Source organism: Hypomesus nipponensis, chromosome 2 (assembly GCF_054491055.1).
Source record: "Hypomesus nipponensis isolate SF chromosome 2, ASM5449105v1, whole genome shotgun sequence".
In the NCBI taxonomy this organism is placed as follows: Eukaryota; Metazoa; Chordata; class Actinopteri; order Osmeriformes; family Osmeridae; genus Hypomesus; species Hypomesus nipponensis.
This window is the reverse complement of record NC_140362.1, coordinates 11,424,283-11,440,606: the sequence shown is the minus strand read 5'-3', so window position 1 is coordinate 11,440,606 and position 16,324 is coordinate 11,424,283. Positions and strand designations below refer to the sequence as shown.

The following is a 16,324-nucleotide window of genomic DNA, read 5'->3' as shown; positions in this document are numbered from 1 at the left end:
TGGTGAACTTCAGTTAATCTAACTCAATTAATAATCAGTCCAAAGTTTAGAATTATAGGCTACTGGTAAATAAATGTATTCCAGTAAACTAGTGAATTACACATGTTTCTGTCTCTCTTTCACTGACATACTATAAACTATAAAGTGCAGACAGAACTATTAATATTAACAGATGTTAACACATTCATTGACATAATGAATGTTCCACGGAGTACCAAGTTCACAGAATATATGAGCAGTCATGTATATATCACTGATAAAAAAACAACTTTGATCAGCTTTTCCACAACAGAAAGGCCAGCACGTCCTTACAACATCCTGCCCACACAGTGAAGATGTCCAGCTCTGTATCAACAACCACTCATGGGGTGGTGGTCATCACCCATGTTCACCCTGCTGGGAACGGCTTGGGGATGGGGGCCTCTCCCCCCACCTGTATGGGTCGGGTAGGACCTGTGGTGTCGTCTGTGATGGAGAAGTTCCGTGACGGACATCCAAAGGCTCTGGGGGTAAGACTTTATTGTACCAAGTGTTTGTAAAATAAATATAAAAACTGACCCATAATGAAGCATGTTTCAATGCACAGCGCGGTGAATGGCTACATCATTGTTTACACATTTCTCTTATGACCATGTTTTGTTACAGAAAGAGTCACTGACTGTGATGGTGCTACTTTTTTCTGTTTTCCAATCAGAAAGTTGGCGCCATGACATTTTTGTTTGGAATCGTGATGGCTGTTGGTAAATTAAGTGGTGCAGTAATATTTGGTATATTTGTCTGGGGCAGCATCATTGTAAGTGCACATTCTCCATTTGTTCCCTTTGTTGTTGGTCGTCATTCTACAGTACTGGTTTGGATTTCAGTTCACTTTTGTTGTTTTACAATTGAAACCACATTCCCCATGTTTGAAGCTTTTACTCTACTAAAGCAGTTTTGTTTGGTATGGCTAAGCTCTAGCTAAGCTTCTCCAGTTTAAGACTTAAATGTCCTTCTTTGTATAGTTTACCATAGAGTGTACATAAGTATACAGTTCATAGTGTTGCATAAAAAAGCAAATCGATTTTAATTTACATCAACTTTGTGTGTACAGAAAAACATACTACTAAGCAAACATCTATTTTTCTCCTCTCTTAGGACATAATTGCAGGCTCTCTCACCATTGCAGCTGAAAACTCATTGAACAAGTGCCTGGTTAGTAATGTTGAACTTACTTAATGTCCAGTCTAGTGTTTAGGAGTATCTTATACATATATTCTTATATATTTTATGGATTTAAAGTTAGAAATCCTTTAACCTCTGCTTTTTCTCTCTCCCTCAGGTGAAGGCTTCATTGGGAATGAAGGTTGTTGCCACAGTGACTACTGGCATAAGCACCCTTCTCTACTCTGTAGATGTTGCTGTATTTTACTGTTACGATTACAATGCCGATAGGGCATGTCGGATTAACTTTGTATGACCGTAAATATGTATTCCTTTTTTTAGATGTTTATGGAAGTCAAACAAGTGAAGCTGACCCACATGCTGTACACAGGGTTGAATTGTGGAATATTACTATTTTAGCATAAACAGTATTATGATTGGCAATTGTATTGCATATATATATATATATATAAATGAATTTGCGGCACAACTGTCATTCAATTCATGCCATCAAAAAAGTCTGCCTGAAAGCTGTAGGTGACTAAATACTTCTTATACAACGTCAAGTACATAGCTACGAGAGTAACATTTTATCTGTTGTGAAAATCTTCACGAAATGTTTGTCATGTGTACACCAATTCTTGAATTTTGTGTCTTCCCAGGAAATTTCTGGCGTCATGGTGCTTTTCTCTTTGCTGGAGATGGTCACCATCAGTGTCTCAGCATTTGCCTGCAAAGCTGCCTGTCATTCCTCTCCCAAAGTAGGTGAAAGCATTTAAAACAACGTGGGATTGGTCAAAATCATGTCTTCTCATATCCTCTTTTGTTGCTACAGACTTTGAAGACCCCAAAAGGAGCTGAGGAGGGCTTGCCTGCCGACAACGACAAAAGTCCCTCCTTGCGGTTGCTTGCTTGGTTTCTAGGTTCTCTTTGGTTTGTTATCTTCAAACATCAAACATCAAACATCATTACTGAATGATATTTTACCTTGTCATATGTTTTTTTTTTTCATGTTGTAGTTCGAATTATCTGTCCTGGCAATTACATACATTTGCTGTAGGCTGATTGGAATTATAACAATATAATTTTGTGGGATTTTAGAAGATTATGACTTACTTTGTGAATCAAAGTTTAACCCTAGGATTAGATCCTACGCATGTTGACGATCAACTAGCAATGTTGATCAAATATAGGCCAAATTTGAAAGAAAAAAAACAAGTAAGTTGTCAAAATCTTGAAAAAAGCAGTTTTCTTACATCTCAAACACTGGGGTTTTACTGGTTAGACTCTAGGCTACAGCAAAAACGAAAACAAATATGGATGCTCCAAGTAGGGTTGGTTTTATACAGCCATATAACTTTGAGCCTCCAAATGTAAAAGATGTAGCCGCATAAGTTTCGTCGGCAGTGCACAACAGTCCTAACCGCCCATCACTGGACTCGAACTCGGAACCACCGTCTCTGCAAGCGCGACCACAACCAACTATGCCCATTTATTGACCTATTTAATCTATCCCTTCACAAGTACACTGACTCAGTTGATTTTAAGTAGACAATGTTTGATATCAAAAGCTTTTCTCTGCCTAATTAGTAAAGCAGAAATCTGACGTATGCAACCAGCACATCAAATATTCACATACCCTTGTGATCACCCAGATGAAGGTTAGTTTAAAGTTACTAACAGTTTAATTGCGGTTAGTCTGGTTTGTTATATGTTTTGGAAACTACAAAGGCAGCTCGAATCCAAGACGGACTCGAGACACCGCAAAGATTGCGGCTTGTATTTTGTTGTTACATTAATTTTTTGTTTTTTGTTGTTTCACTTGTATTATTGTTTTTATTATTATTGTTTATTGTTTTTATTGATTTTGTGTAAAGGACATTGAGCTGCTATTCTTGTGCTGTATAAATAAAGTCTTATTATTATCATTTAATATTTAACTAACATTTTGCTAATGACTCATAATTGTATCCTAATTTAGTTACTTGGTGATTGGTAAAGAAGGGCCTATTTTGCATCAGTGATAAACAAGTAATTAATAAGAAGACAGTTGATGGCACCGTTATTCACAGCAACTCATATTAATAATTTAACTGCTAAACACAAATATAGTACTAAATGGTGTCAGGCATTATTTCAATGGTATGCAAAATCATGATCCTACTAAACAGCTACTTCAGTTAGGGTACAATCATTTAGCAATACATTATTATTCATCAATCATTGGATACCTATTTGAATGTTGAAAACAAACATTTTAGCACTTTGTCAACAATTATTAAATGATTGATATCTTTTGATTTTAAATGTAGCCAGAAATGTAAACATAAAGTAGCAACAGAATTTGTCAAGGTATGTTAATCCCTCCAACCACAGATCTCAACCAGTCTGGGCAAATTACTGAATAGGCATCAATCAGAGGCAGCATCTATACTATAGTGCCAGGGAAATCTGTCTGTGCAAGTTTATAGTGTTTTTGGGGGGGAAACAATTAGCTCGGCAACCGGGCACCGTGCAAAGTTCTACTTTTGCAGGTGTCCATCTCAAGACCCAAGGACGTGCGGTTCTTCGGTTGATGAAAGATGTTGTTTGGGTTCCATTGTATACTACATGTAACAAAAGTCTAGATCTCAGTGGGGTTAAGTGTATTGAACAGATACAAAATATAATACATGTCGTGGGCCATTTAGACTTGTGCTATGTGTTTGTGTAGCCAGTGTAGCTTGGTTAGACAAAGGTACAGTGGTCTTTTCACTTTTTCCAGAGCTGTAATTTTATTTGACACAACTTTGATTCACAAAGTCAGTAATTTATTTAAATTCCACAAAATAATAGATCATTAATTTATGCTGTGCTAATTTCTGTAGGATAAATGCCAGAGTTTGAACTACTAGGGGAGAGAGAGAAATAATGACGGTAAAGCATCATACAGTCTGTATAATTTCCCTCTAACCAGTGGAAGATTTTAAAAAGTGATTATTGGAGGTACTAAAGAGAACCTAGAAGCCAAGCTGGCAAGAGAGCCTCAAGGAATCATAGCTGTACTATACTGGGGGGGTCTGTTGTTGTCGTAGGCCGGCAATCCCTCTTCTGCTCCTAGTGTCTGTAGCAACAAAAGAGGATATGAGAAGACATAATTTATCAAGCATAACCTATAGATTCTTATTAAGTTGAATATTCATGTTAATTTCTGAGAGGAAGCATGTTTGGGTTTTGGTTAGTGTTGTCTGCATCCCCTTTGTAACTAAGGTTTTGATGCAGAGACTCCTGGTGTAGAATAGGGGGAAAAGCAGTGTTAGACTTCCTACCTCATAGCTGTTTGGTGGGATGTTGAATGTTGTCTGTGAAGGTACAGGGCCACCTTGTGGTAAGTGACTTCCAACAATGAACACCTGCTACAAGACAAGATAAGACATGTAATTATTAAGGTGCATCTTGTTTCACCGTCCCCTGCAGTGGCCTATACCAGATGTCAGCACTGGACTGCATTTTGACAAAACCCACATTGTTGTCAATGCTTCCACCTACTTCAGGGGGGGAATGACAGACAGCTTTGCAGGCAAATGCTGAGACACTGATGGTGACCATCATCTCCAGCAAAGAGAAAAGTAAGTTGACGGCAGACATTCCCTGATGTTGCGCCTGTGAAGACACAAAATTGAAACATTTTGTGAAGATTTTCACTCCAAATACTGTTTCTCTAGTAGCTATCTACTATTGTCAATTAATAGCCTACATCAATTAGGCAGACTCTTATGATGGCATGAACGGAATGACAGTTGTGCCTCATTGTTACGTCCCCTGTTACTGTTCTGTGGTTCTGTTCGTTGTCTTTTTTTTCCCCTCCCCGCTCCCTCCTCCTTTCAGGCGCGTGCTGATTGGCCGGTCCCGTACCCCGCTCATGACCTATCATCCTCCACGCAGCCAATCGAGGGACCGCTTAAGAGACCGCGCGGTTTGACTGGGAAAGAGAGAGGCTGCCAGACCCCGTGCCAGTGTACTGTTTGATGTCGTGTCTGTGTGCTGTTTCCGACTTTAATTCGTTCGTGTTGGTTCTCCCTTGTTTGGTTTGTACATCAGTATTAGTTTTGATTCAGTCTACACTCGGTGTAGCTTTTCTTTTGCCCTCCTGGCAGGGAACAAAGGGGACAGGCAAGCTACCCATGGGTTTACATCTCCCCTCACGTAGGCAGTTACCTGTTGGAGAAACATTAGGTAAGGAGCGGGTGCCACCCCTTGTACTTCTGTTTAGTTAGTTTGTGGATAGGCAGCCAGGGTGGCTTTACTTCGTTCTTTTCTTTGGCAACGCTCTCCGTCCCCTTTATACCCTTGTCGGGGTTGTGTCTCGGCCAATAAACCTTTGAACATTTATTTATCCCTGTGTCCAGTGTTCCCTGTTACCCGGTCTCACCTACCAGATACCTATTGGGGTTGCAGCGTTGCATCCTCTCCCCGCCCTAGGCCGCTTACATCTGGGGAGGGTTTGTAACACTCATATTCAAGTATATATATATATAAATTGCTCATTACACTGTTTCTGCTAAATTAGTCATATCCCACACTTTCAACCCTGGGTACAGCATGACCCTGGGTCAGCTACACTTGTTTGACTGAAGTGAAAGAGGTCTTACTACTTGCACTTGACCTGTAATTGACCATTTTAATTGTTATCAGTATACATACTGTAACTTAAATTCCATAAACATCTCAAATTAAAAAGGAATAAATATATATGGTCATACCATACATAGTCGATAGTCAATGTCATGGTAAAAGTAACAATAGTGAGAAACACCAGCAGTATCTAAAGAGTAGAGAACGGTGCCTATGCAGGCAGTCACTGTGGCGACAACGTTCATTCCCAATGAAGCCTTCACCTGAGGGAGAGATAAAAAGCAGGGTTAAAGGATTTGTAACTTTAAATCTATATAAAATATATATGAATATAAATAAGATAATCCTAAACACTAGACTGGATATAAAGGAAGCTCAACATTACTAACCAGGCACTTGTTCAATGATTTTTCAGCTGCAATGGTGAGAGAGCCTGCAATTATGTACTAAGAGAGAAAAATAAATTTTGCTCAGTAGTAGGTTTCCTGTACACACAAAGTTGATGTCAATTTAAATCAATTTGATTTGTTATGCAACACTATGAACTACATAATGAAGTACACTCTATGATGCACTATAAAAAATAAACTTTCAGTCAAGACAGTCACGTATATTACATGGACATGTAGGTTTGACTTTGGCAGAGTGGATGATCTAAGGGAGGCACTAGACCAATAGAGATATAATCCCCCTGCAGGATAGAACAGACAGACAGCAAGGGGGACAAGGGGATGGTGGAGGGCGGCAGCAGCACTGATCATACACCAACCGGGGTGAGTATGGCGTATCCGTGCGTCTTCTAAAGATGCCTTATCGGACGTGGCCCAATTTGTGTGCGCTGCTGCGTGGGTGTAGTAGTGGGTGGAGGAAAGGAAGGTGGAGTAAGATGCCTAACGTCCCCAAAAAAGGATGACGCGCGCAATTCATTTCAGTTCAATTCATTGTTTCAACGGTGACACAACAGAACTTTAAAAGTGAACTGAAATCCACACCAGTGCTGTAGAATGACGACCAACAACAAAAGGAACAAAGGGAATAAGTGCACTTACAATGATGCTGCCCCAGACAAATATACCACTTGCTCCTCCAAAACTCAATTCGCCAACAGCCATCACGATTCCTATCAAAAATGTAATGGCGCCAACCATGATTTGTACTGTCTGAAGGCAAAACAGTCAGACAGTGACTATTTAACAGAACACGGTCATAAGAGAAATGTGTAAACAATGATGTAGCCATACACCCCTCTGTACTATGAAACATTCTTCACTATCTCTCTGTTTTGATTACATATATTTATCTTACGTACACTTTGTACAATAAAGTCCTACCCCCAGAGCCTTTGGATGTCCCTCCCGGAACTTCTCCATCACAGACGACACCACAGGTCCTACCCGACCCATACAGGTGGGGGGAGAGGCCCCCATCCCCAAGCCGTTCTCATTAGGGTGAACATGGGTGATGACCACCACCCCATGAGTGGTTGTTGATACAGAGCTGGACATCTTCACAGTGGAGAGCAGGATGTTGTAAGGACGTGCTGGTCTTTCTGGTGTGGTCTGAGTTGGGTTGTTGGACTTCCTCCTTAAAAGCTGAACAAGTTGATCATTTATCAGTGATAGTCATATGACTGCTCATATATTCTGTGAACTTTGTCCTCTACTTCTGGTGATATTATACAGATTTTTTGTTATGTAGGCCTATGTTGTCTGTGCTTTTTATTATTTGAGTAAGATACATGTGTAACTTAGGCTACTGGTTAACTGAAATACATTCATTTACCATTAGCCTATAATTCTAAACTTTGGACTGACTTTTAGGCTACAGCTGTCGTTTATCGTTGTTTCTTATATAGAGCTACTAGTATTATAATTGGACCAATACGCTGTTCTTATTGGTCCAGAGACATTCTGAATAAGTTAACAAATCCGTTTGTATACCTCCTGAAAGTTCGCAGAGGTAAACAAAAGTTTTTTACTGTGCCTTGGAGATGTAGTGTAAAGTGTGTCAAATGTGGGTAGTGGAGAATGATAGAAGGTGAAATACTGGAACAAGTTATTTGTAGTTTATTGTAAATAATAATGCAATCACAAGAATACACAATGAAAACAACACACCAGGATGTTCTAAGTCTAGTACAGTGAATCAGTCAATGATGCCAATGCAGCTTCACAGAAACAGTCTCAGAATAGATGAAACGAAGGCCTTTGTTGAGAAAGTGGTCGTGACAGAGATCAGAGAGAGATCTGCCCAGTCCAAGTTCTGTCGCCCTGTCCTCGGGGGGTTCTCTAAGGTAGGGAGTAGATCATCCCAAGGTCCTGATTATGTACAGGGTGTTGGGGGCTGTGTCTCCAGGAGGGGGGGGGGGGGGCAGACCACTTCTATGGCTGATGATGTATAGGGGCAGATCTCCAAGGGGAAGGGGAGGTCTCCAAGGGGAAGGGGAGCATCCAGTGAGAAGGGGGGCAGGGTCTCCAGGGGAATGGGGCCTTAGAACAGGGGTTGTATATCCAAAGGTAGTCAGACCGGCCGGTCTGACTCGTCCTGAAGCAGTAAAGAGTTACGGTCCCAGCATCACCTTATCTCCCAAGTTGACACTTTATTCCCATGAGCTGAGTAGCCCCATTATGCTCACACCAGTCCTTGAGCGTCACGAACTTGCCTCCCAAGTCAGTCTGCCTGACCTTGGAATTCTTGCCCACACACCAAATTTACATTTCAGCATGACCTCACTTCACAGAAACCTCCTGTTGCATGATCTCATCAGTTCTTCATTAAAGCAATTGGTTACAATTATGTTTTGGTATTAAGCATTAGAGTACACATTTTATGTACTTGAGGTAGTGATTGGTATAGCAGCATTGATTAGCGGTATAGTTATCATTTCTTCACAGTAGCAATTGACCTTTACAACGTGGCATCTGCTTGGTGACAAAGTATATAGCTCTAGCCTAAACAACCAAATATGTTTTTTGCACAGGTCCGAAAGCAGTCAATCGCTTCCCGTTTTATAGAGTTGTTTTGAAGAGTTGTTTGATATGTTGCATTGGAGATTTAGTGACGTCACCAGTGCAAGTGCAACTGACTGCTCTGACAACTTGGCGTCTGCTCCAGATTTGCCGTGTTTGATTTGGGATCTTCCCACGTATTGTTGTAGTAGGCTATATAAGAAATCAAATGTTTACTCTTCGACAGTTCAGCAAATGCTTTGTCGCCTCGATTTGTTAAAACAATTTGTTTGTCAAATCTCTGCTTACAAAGGCGTTTGCAGACCTGTCGAAGAGTAAACATTTGTAGTTTATTGTTGAACCTAGTCTAGCCTATCTTTGCATTTCCTTCATACAAGGACACTTGAAAACCAGGGGGGTATTCCAGAAAGCCGGTTAGACTATGTGACATACCCGGGTAAGTTAACTCCCCAGCTGACACCCAGCATTGTAGCAACGTTGCCAGTAGGTTGCTGCAATAATTGTGAATCAGCTGGTGGTGGGTTAACTTACCCGGTTATGTCACATAACCTACTTTCTGGAATACCCCCAGGACATATAAATAACCTTCATATTTAAACAATAGCCTATATTTGTATTCTGTCTTTACAGCATGTTGCCTAACAACTTGAAATCTTCGATTTAAAACTGAAAGTATAGCCTAGGCCTACATTAAATCATCATTAGTAGGTACACAAACCCATAATTTACAGATAATATGTAACTACAATTATTGTTAAAATATGAACGTCTTCACTAATTATCCACAAAATGTAGCCTATATAGGGCCTACTCACAGATAAACATATCAGTCAATAAACTAGACAAGGGAGGCATTGGATGGGACAAATTAATTAGGCCCAATATAAGGGACTTCCCGGCTAATACGGGACAGTTGGCAACTCTAACAGCAGTTTCGCGGTTTTGAAGGCCAAACAATGGACAAACAATTGTTTTTGTAGTCCCTGTAAAGTGAATTTTGATTTTTTTTGTCTATACACATATTTTCTTTGTTTGAAATGTATTGATTAAACACATTAAAAAGACTGAACCATGTAGCCGACTGAAGTTTGACGGTTTTGCAAAGTTTTTGTGTTCAGGATTTGTTGGTTGGAGCTGAAATCATGTATCGATGATGCAATGGAAGCACTGAGCCTAGTAACTAGAGCGGATAAGAGCTTACTAAAACAAATGAACTGTTATTAATTGATAGCCAAATAATGTCAAGTTATGCTACTTACATATCGATAACATCAAGCATGGGCAGTATTCATGATACATGTATTTCAATGACGTATTTCAAATAGGCCTAACCTACAAAATAGGATTTTCTCATTAGTATTTGATATGTTTGACAGCTATATACTTTGAATAAAAATTTGTGCTGTCAGTTTAACGCGTTATTAACGGCGTTAACGCAAACCCAAATTAACGGCGTCAATTATTTTATCGCGCGATTAACGCTCTTTTTGGCCTAGCAAACTTTGTAGTTTTTTTCATATGCTGTTGCAACAACTACCGACGTTAGAAAAACTACAACACCACACCGGATCTAGCTAGACCGGAAACAAAACAACAGGCACGCCAAACACTCGTTTGGCTTGCGAGCTGGCTAAAGAGTAGTAGCAGAGCCCGTTTACGGATATTAGACATTCTCTGGTAGTAGGCTAACGTTACGTTTTGAGTGGATGACGAGCGCGAGATGCCGAAATGGATGCCAATAAGATTCTGAATGGAAAGTTTGCTTTTAAAAAGTTGCCAAATGGTTCTATTGACAAGACCAGTGATCTGTGTGTTTTGTCGTTGTAAACTGAGCTATCATCGCAGCACGTCCAGTCTGAAATACCACTTGATGGCCAAGCACACAGCTGATGCGAATTCTCTGCCCCCTCGTCAAAGCCAGGTGATTGCAATGTTGTTTTCAATAAAAAAAAATATTTGCACAAAGCAATCCGAACCACTTTTCTATGTTGATAAGAGCATTAACATTTGAAAAAAGATTGGGACAAAAAGAAATCAGGGACATTTAGAATAGATAAAAATGTGCGATTAATTGTGATTAATCGCGAGTTAACTATGACATTAATGCGATTAATCGCGATTAAATATTTTAATCGTTTGACAGCACTAATAAAAATACTTTGGTGTTTTGTATTTTCTAATTTAAAAAACTGTCAAATATTTTGTGATAAGTGTACATGATGACATTGTAAAAAGTAATGCACAGTGCCCGTCATGCAGTCGGTGAATATGATATCAGTGAAACACACACACACTTCTGGAACCATAAATAATGCGCCGTTCCTATGCTGCACCCAGTGAAGGTTTCGTCAGTGGCTTTGGTACTTTGAAATTCTCAAAAGTTCAATCTCCACATCGTCAAGTCACTTATTCACATCATAAAAGCATAATCTTTAGTGCTGTCAGTTCAAAGCGTTATTAACGGCGTTAACGCAAACCCAAATTAACGGCGTCAATTTTTTTTATCGCGCGATTAGCGCTCTTTTTGGCCAAACAAACTTTGTAGTTTTTTTCACATGCTGTTGCAACAACTACCGACGTTAAAAAACTACAACACCACACCGGATCTCGCTAGACCGGAAACAAAACAACAGGCACGCCACACACACTTGTTTGGCTTGCGAGCCGGCTAAAAAGTAGTAGCAGAGCCCGTTCACGGATATTAGACATTCTCTGGTAGTAAACTAGTGATGGGCAAATCGAGGCTTTTCGGAACACCGAGACAATTGAAACATTTGAGTCGGGGCCTTTGAAACGCTCGAAACCTTTACCCAACAGCAACATCTGCTGGCAACTACGAGTATGGCATAACCAACAGTTTTATAGCTAATTCCACATTGGTTGTGTAACGAGCTGCGTGGTTGAGTGGAATTAATGCCGTTCTGCAATGCAGACAATGTGTAATCGAATATTACAGAAATCTTTCTCAGTCTAAAATAGAAATGGCCCAAAGCATGCTTTCTGAACAGATTGAGACGGTAAACTAAAAATATACATTTTCAAAAATATATTTTTACATCTTTTGCATTGTTTCCAAACCAAAATGAAGGCCAAAAATATATATTGTTAGTCGAGTATGGATTTCGGGTGGATGTGTGTCATGAATTCATAGGGCAGTGCAAACACTGCACCTTGTTAGGGGAGACCAGATCAAAGTGCTCCCACACATGGGACCTTTGTCTCTTGTTGGCTCTATACTACAAACTATCTACACTATTTATCTGAACTATCTATCAAACTATCTATCAACTGATACTTAATATAAACAAACTATGGAAACACACAATTAACTAACTAAGGCAGCACTAAACTATGAATAACTACACTGAAGTTCATACGGATAATATCTATACATATATAAAAAAAAATAAAAAAAATAAAAAACACACAACAGCACACAAACAGACAAATGAACAAAAAGGATTTTGCTAATGGCACACAAGTAACTAACTTTCTCTAACGTTCTCTAACTGTCTCAATCTCTCTCAAACTGTCTCAAACTCTCTCAAACTGTTTCAAACTGTTTCAAACTCTCTCAATCTCTTTCAAACTCTCTCAAACTCTCACAAATCTCTCAACCAAGGTCTCACTCATTCAAAACCTTTGGCTTTGCCGCCTCATTTTATACCCCGACACATCAGTCTTTGGGCAAGTTAGGCACAGGTTTCGTTCAAGATCACATCACAAAACGTTTCGAATCATTTTGCCACGTGACCGGAAGTGTTTTTAAAACCCGTCTCAAAACGTTGTTCCGATGAGTGTTGAATGTGTTGAATGTGTCGGGACAGTATCGACACTGTAGTACCGAGCAGCCCATCACTATAGTAAACTAACGTTACGTTTTGAGAGATGGCGAGCGCAAGACGACGAAATAGATTCCAATAAGATTCTGAATGGTTTACTTTAAAAAAGTTGCCAAATAGTTACATTGACAAGATCAAAGTGATCTGTGTGTTTGGTCATTGTAAACTGAGCTATCATCGCAGCATGTCCAGTTTGAAATACAACTTGATGGCCAAGCACACAGCTGATGCGAATTCTCCGCCCCCTTGTCGAAGCCAGGCGATTGCAATGTTGTTTTCAATTAAAAAAAAATATTTGCACGAAGCAATCCGAAACACTTTTCCATGTTGATAAGAGCATTACAATTTGAAAAAAGGAATGGGACCAAAAGAAATCAAGGGACATTTAGAATAGATAAAATATGATTAATCGTGAGTTAACTATGACATTAATGCGATTAATCGCGATTAAATATTTTAATCGTTTGACAGCACTAATGATTACATATAGAGTTGCCTTGACTGTGACAATAACCACATTAAAGCCCAAGGGTTGTGAGCTCAACTCATTTTGGTCAAACTTATCCACATACTTTGAGTAAGAGAACAGATCCTATCGATTAGTTCAATTTATTGTTTCAACAGTGACACAACAGAACTTTAAAAGTAAACTGAAATCCACACCAGTACTGTAGAATGACCACCAACAACAAAAGGAACAAAGGGGAATAAGTGCACTTACAATGATGCTGCCCCAGATGAATATACCACTGACTACTCCAAGACTCAGATCGCCAAAAGTCATCACGATTCCAAACAAAAATGCCATGGCTCCAAACATGATTTGTACTGTCTGATGGCAAAACAGGACAGAGCAAAAACAGTGACTATATAACAGAACATGGTCATAAGAGAAATCTGTAAACAATGATGTAGCCATACACCCCACTGTGCATTGAAACATGCTTCATTATTGGTCCGTTCTTATATTTATCTTACATACACTTGGTACAATAAAGTCCTACACCCAGAGCCTTTGGATGTCCCTCACGGAACTTCTCCATCACAGACGACACCACAGGTCCTACCCGACCCATACAGGTGGGGGGAGAGGCCCCCATCCCCAAGCCGTTCCCAGCAGGGTGAACATGGGTGATGACCACCACCCCATTAGTGGTTGTTGATACAGAGCTGGACATCTTCACAGTGGAGAGCAGGTTGTTGGAAGGACGTGCTGGTCTTTCTGGTGTGGTCTGTGTTGGGTTGTTGGACTGGTCTTTCTAGTGTGGAAAAGTTGATAGAAGTTGATCATTTATCAGTGATAGTCACATGACTGCTCATATATTCTGTGAACTTGGTCCTCCGTGGAACATTCACAATGTGAATGAAAGTGTTAACATCTGGTGATATTATATAGCGTAATAGTTCTGTCTGTACTTTATAGTTGTAAGTAAGTGAAAGAGAGAAAGAGACATGTAATTTACTAGTTTGGAATACATTTATTTACCAGTAGCCTATTCTAAACTTTGGACTGACTATTAACTGAAGTTAGGGAGGAAGACAGAACACCAGGACTCCTCCTTCACAATCAACTCATACGCATCAGCCCAGCTAAAGCATGGAGGAATGCAATTTCATAACATGGGCACCGAAAGAAAAAAGGCGGCGCTTCGCAGATAATCACAGTGTCCCACTCTCCTCCTCTCCAACTACCTGCTCGTTCCCACCACAAAGGACAAAATCCTCCTCCCTTCCTGCCCCTCTCCCTCACCAAACCCTTCATCCGCACTTCACAAAGTCTACCCCATCATCATCGCCGCCCTCCTCTGGGGCCATGAATGGTCAAGCCAATCCATCCTCATCCGCTCTGACAATACTGCCGTCGTCTCCTGGATTAATAAAGGCTGATCAGACTTGGCTTTCAGTCACACATCAGTTCATTTTCAGAGCGGTTCACATCCCCGGTCACGACAACACCATGGCCGACTCCCTCTCCCGTCCCTCCCTCCAGAAATTCAGACTCTTGGCACCAGAGGCTGACCCCCTTACAGGTTACATGACATGTTCCCAAATCTATCTTCCCAGAATTACAGACACTACGAGTAGTCCCACAATGAGCTTTCCTTAGGACGTGGCATTTCTGGGTCTGTAGCTTTAAATGCTATGAGGAGGAGAGAGGCAGGGCCAACTGCCATGCTTTAGTTATTTGCAAGCCATGATGTCTCTCATGGAAAAACCAATATCGCAATCGCATGGTTGCAGCTCATTTTCTCATTGGTGGGCCAATGGCTCTCCTTCCGTACGGCAACCCCTCACTGCCGACCTGCTAGCCGCCTGTATCCACACACTTTGCACTGGCTACTACTCCCTTTCCACCGATGCCACCCTAGAAGCCATGTTCCTCCTGGCCTTCTTCGGCTTCCTAAGTTGCTCAGAATTCATTTCCACCTCCTCAACCTTTGACCCCTCTGCTCACCTATGAATCTCCGACATCATGCTACACTCCCCAGACACGATCATCTTCACCCTGAAACACAGCAAAATTGGGCGGAGCTTGTTCATGCAGGAGACACGCAGTTGGGGCACACATTCTTAGCAGGGTGGGCAATTTAAACAGGCTATCACTGCACTCTGCATTGCTTAGTACGACACAGGATGGTCTCTGTTTCAATCTGCTGCCTTCGCCTCTCCGGCTTCCATCTTTGGTTCTGCCTTCTCTACTCTGTGTTCAGATGTCGAGACAGTGTCTCCGTTGGGTGCAGCGGGCCAGCCGTTCCCATTCCCATCTTCCTCTTCCTCAACTCTCCCCTCAGCCCCATTTCCTTTCATCCTGCACATGTTTCCGTAACTATTTTCTGCAAACTGAAAGCTCGTCTCAGTATGTTCCTTAACAATTAGACATAAAACCCTTGTAATTGAAATCCCTCTTGAAACCCACATAGGCTAAATTATATTACATTCTGCTACCAGCCTCCTCCCCTCAATCGGGGTTGACTTGCGACCAGCACCGCCTTAATAAAAAACATCACTTATTCTATCGCTGGTGTATAACCGAAATCGTGTATTATTGTTGTCGTCTATTGTTGTTTTTCGTTTAGGCTACTTTCCATTTCCTTGATACAATAGCCACTAGGACAACCCTTAATCTTCAGACGAAAATTTGTATTATATCCTTTACTGAAACGATTTTCGTTGTGAAACTGAACGTATGAATATAACCAGGGCAGCCAACGCTCACGCATTGGCCGTGAGACAAGCATTTCGACCAGTTCACATGCTCTCACGACACACCTTGTATTTCTCACGCTGAGAAGACAACGCCAACCAATTAGGCTTGTCCTGCTAACACTAATGGACAAGGCGCAGGCACACGGAGTGAAGCAACTTAGACGTTACTTTGTACGCAGCAACATTTTGGTTGGCCCCACCAAATCTCACTTTAAGGTTTTTGGAAAAGTTGGCAGCCCTGACAAACACATAGTCCGACCAGGGTTCTTAAGCCTCACGCATTGACCGTGGACACACACACACACACCAAGTTTTTGGTAACACTTGACGACCCTGTAGTCCTAATTTACAGAAAAATTTAACAAAACAAACATTTTCGGCAAAATATGATATTATACATCATGTGTATGTAGGCCTACTTACAGATAAGCAGCATCAAACAGCGACGCTGTGAGTTCAGCTGCGCGTTGGGAGGCTATGAGACGGGAGGAGGCTCCATGCCATGCTGCAGTCATACCCATCTCCGATTTCCCGTTCGTCAAGTGCAAAAAA

The 16,324-nt window shown here is 40.9% G+C and overlaps 2 protein-coding genes across 2 annotated transcripts; one reads left to right on the top strand and one right to left on the bottom strand.

Annotated features, from left to right (window-relative positions):
• The first annotated feature begins 335 nt into the window (after positions 1-335).
• LOC146300774 (membrane-spanning 4-domains subfamily A member 4A-like) lies at positions 336-2,001 on the top strand. Its single transcript, XM_084668985.1, has 6 exons — positions 336-522; positions 699-793; positions 1,135-1,191; positions 1,319-1,441; positions 1,776-1,905; positions 1,976-2,001. Exons 1-6 carry the CDS (start codon positions 336-338, stop codon positions 1,999-2,001), a joined length of 618 nt encoding a protein of 205 aa, XP_084525111.1.
• Positions 2,002-4,113: 2,112 nt separating this feature from the next.
• Positions 4,114-16,324, bottom strand: LOC146300773 (membrane-spanning 4-domains subfamily A member 4A-like). Its single transcript, XM_084706010.1, has 9 exons — positions 16,196-16,324; positions 13,570-13,824; positions 13,287-13,397; positions 6,144-6,200; positions 5,888-6,017; positions 5,374-5,375; positions 4,669-4,782; positions 4,449-4,535; positions 4,114-4,243 (listed from the first exon to the last, which is right to left on the bottom strand). Exons 2-9 carry the CDS (start codon positions 13,741-13,743, stop codon positions 4,166-4,168), a joined length of 753 nt encoding a protein of 250 aa, XP_084562136.1. The 5' UTR covers positions 13,744-13,824; positions 16,196-16,324; the 3' UTR covers positions 4,114-4,165.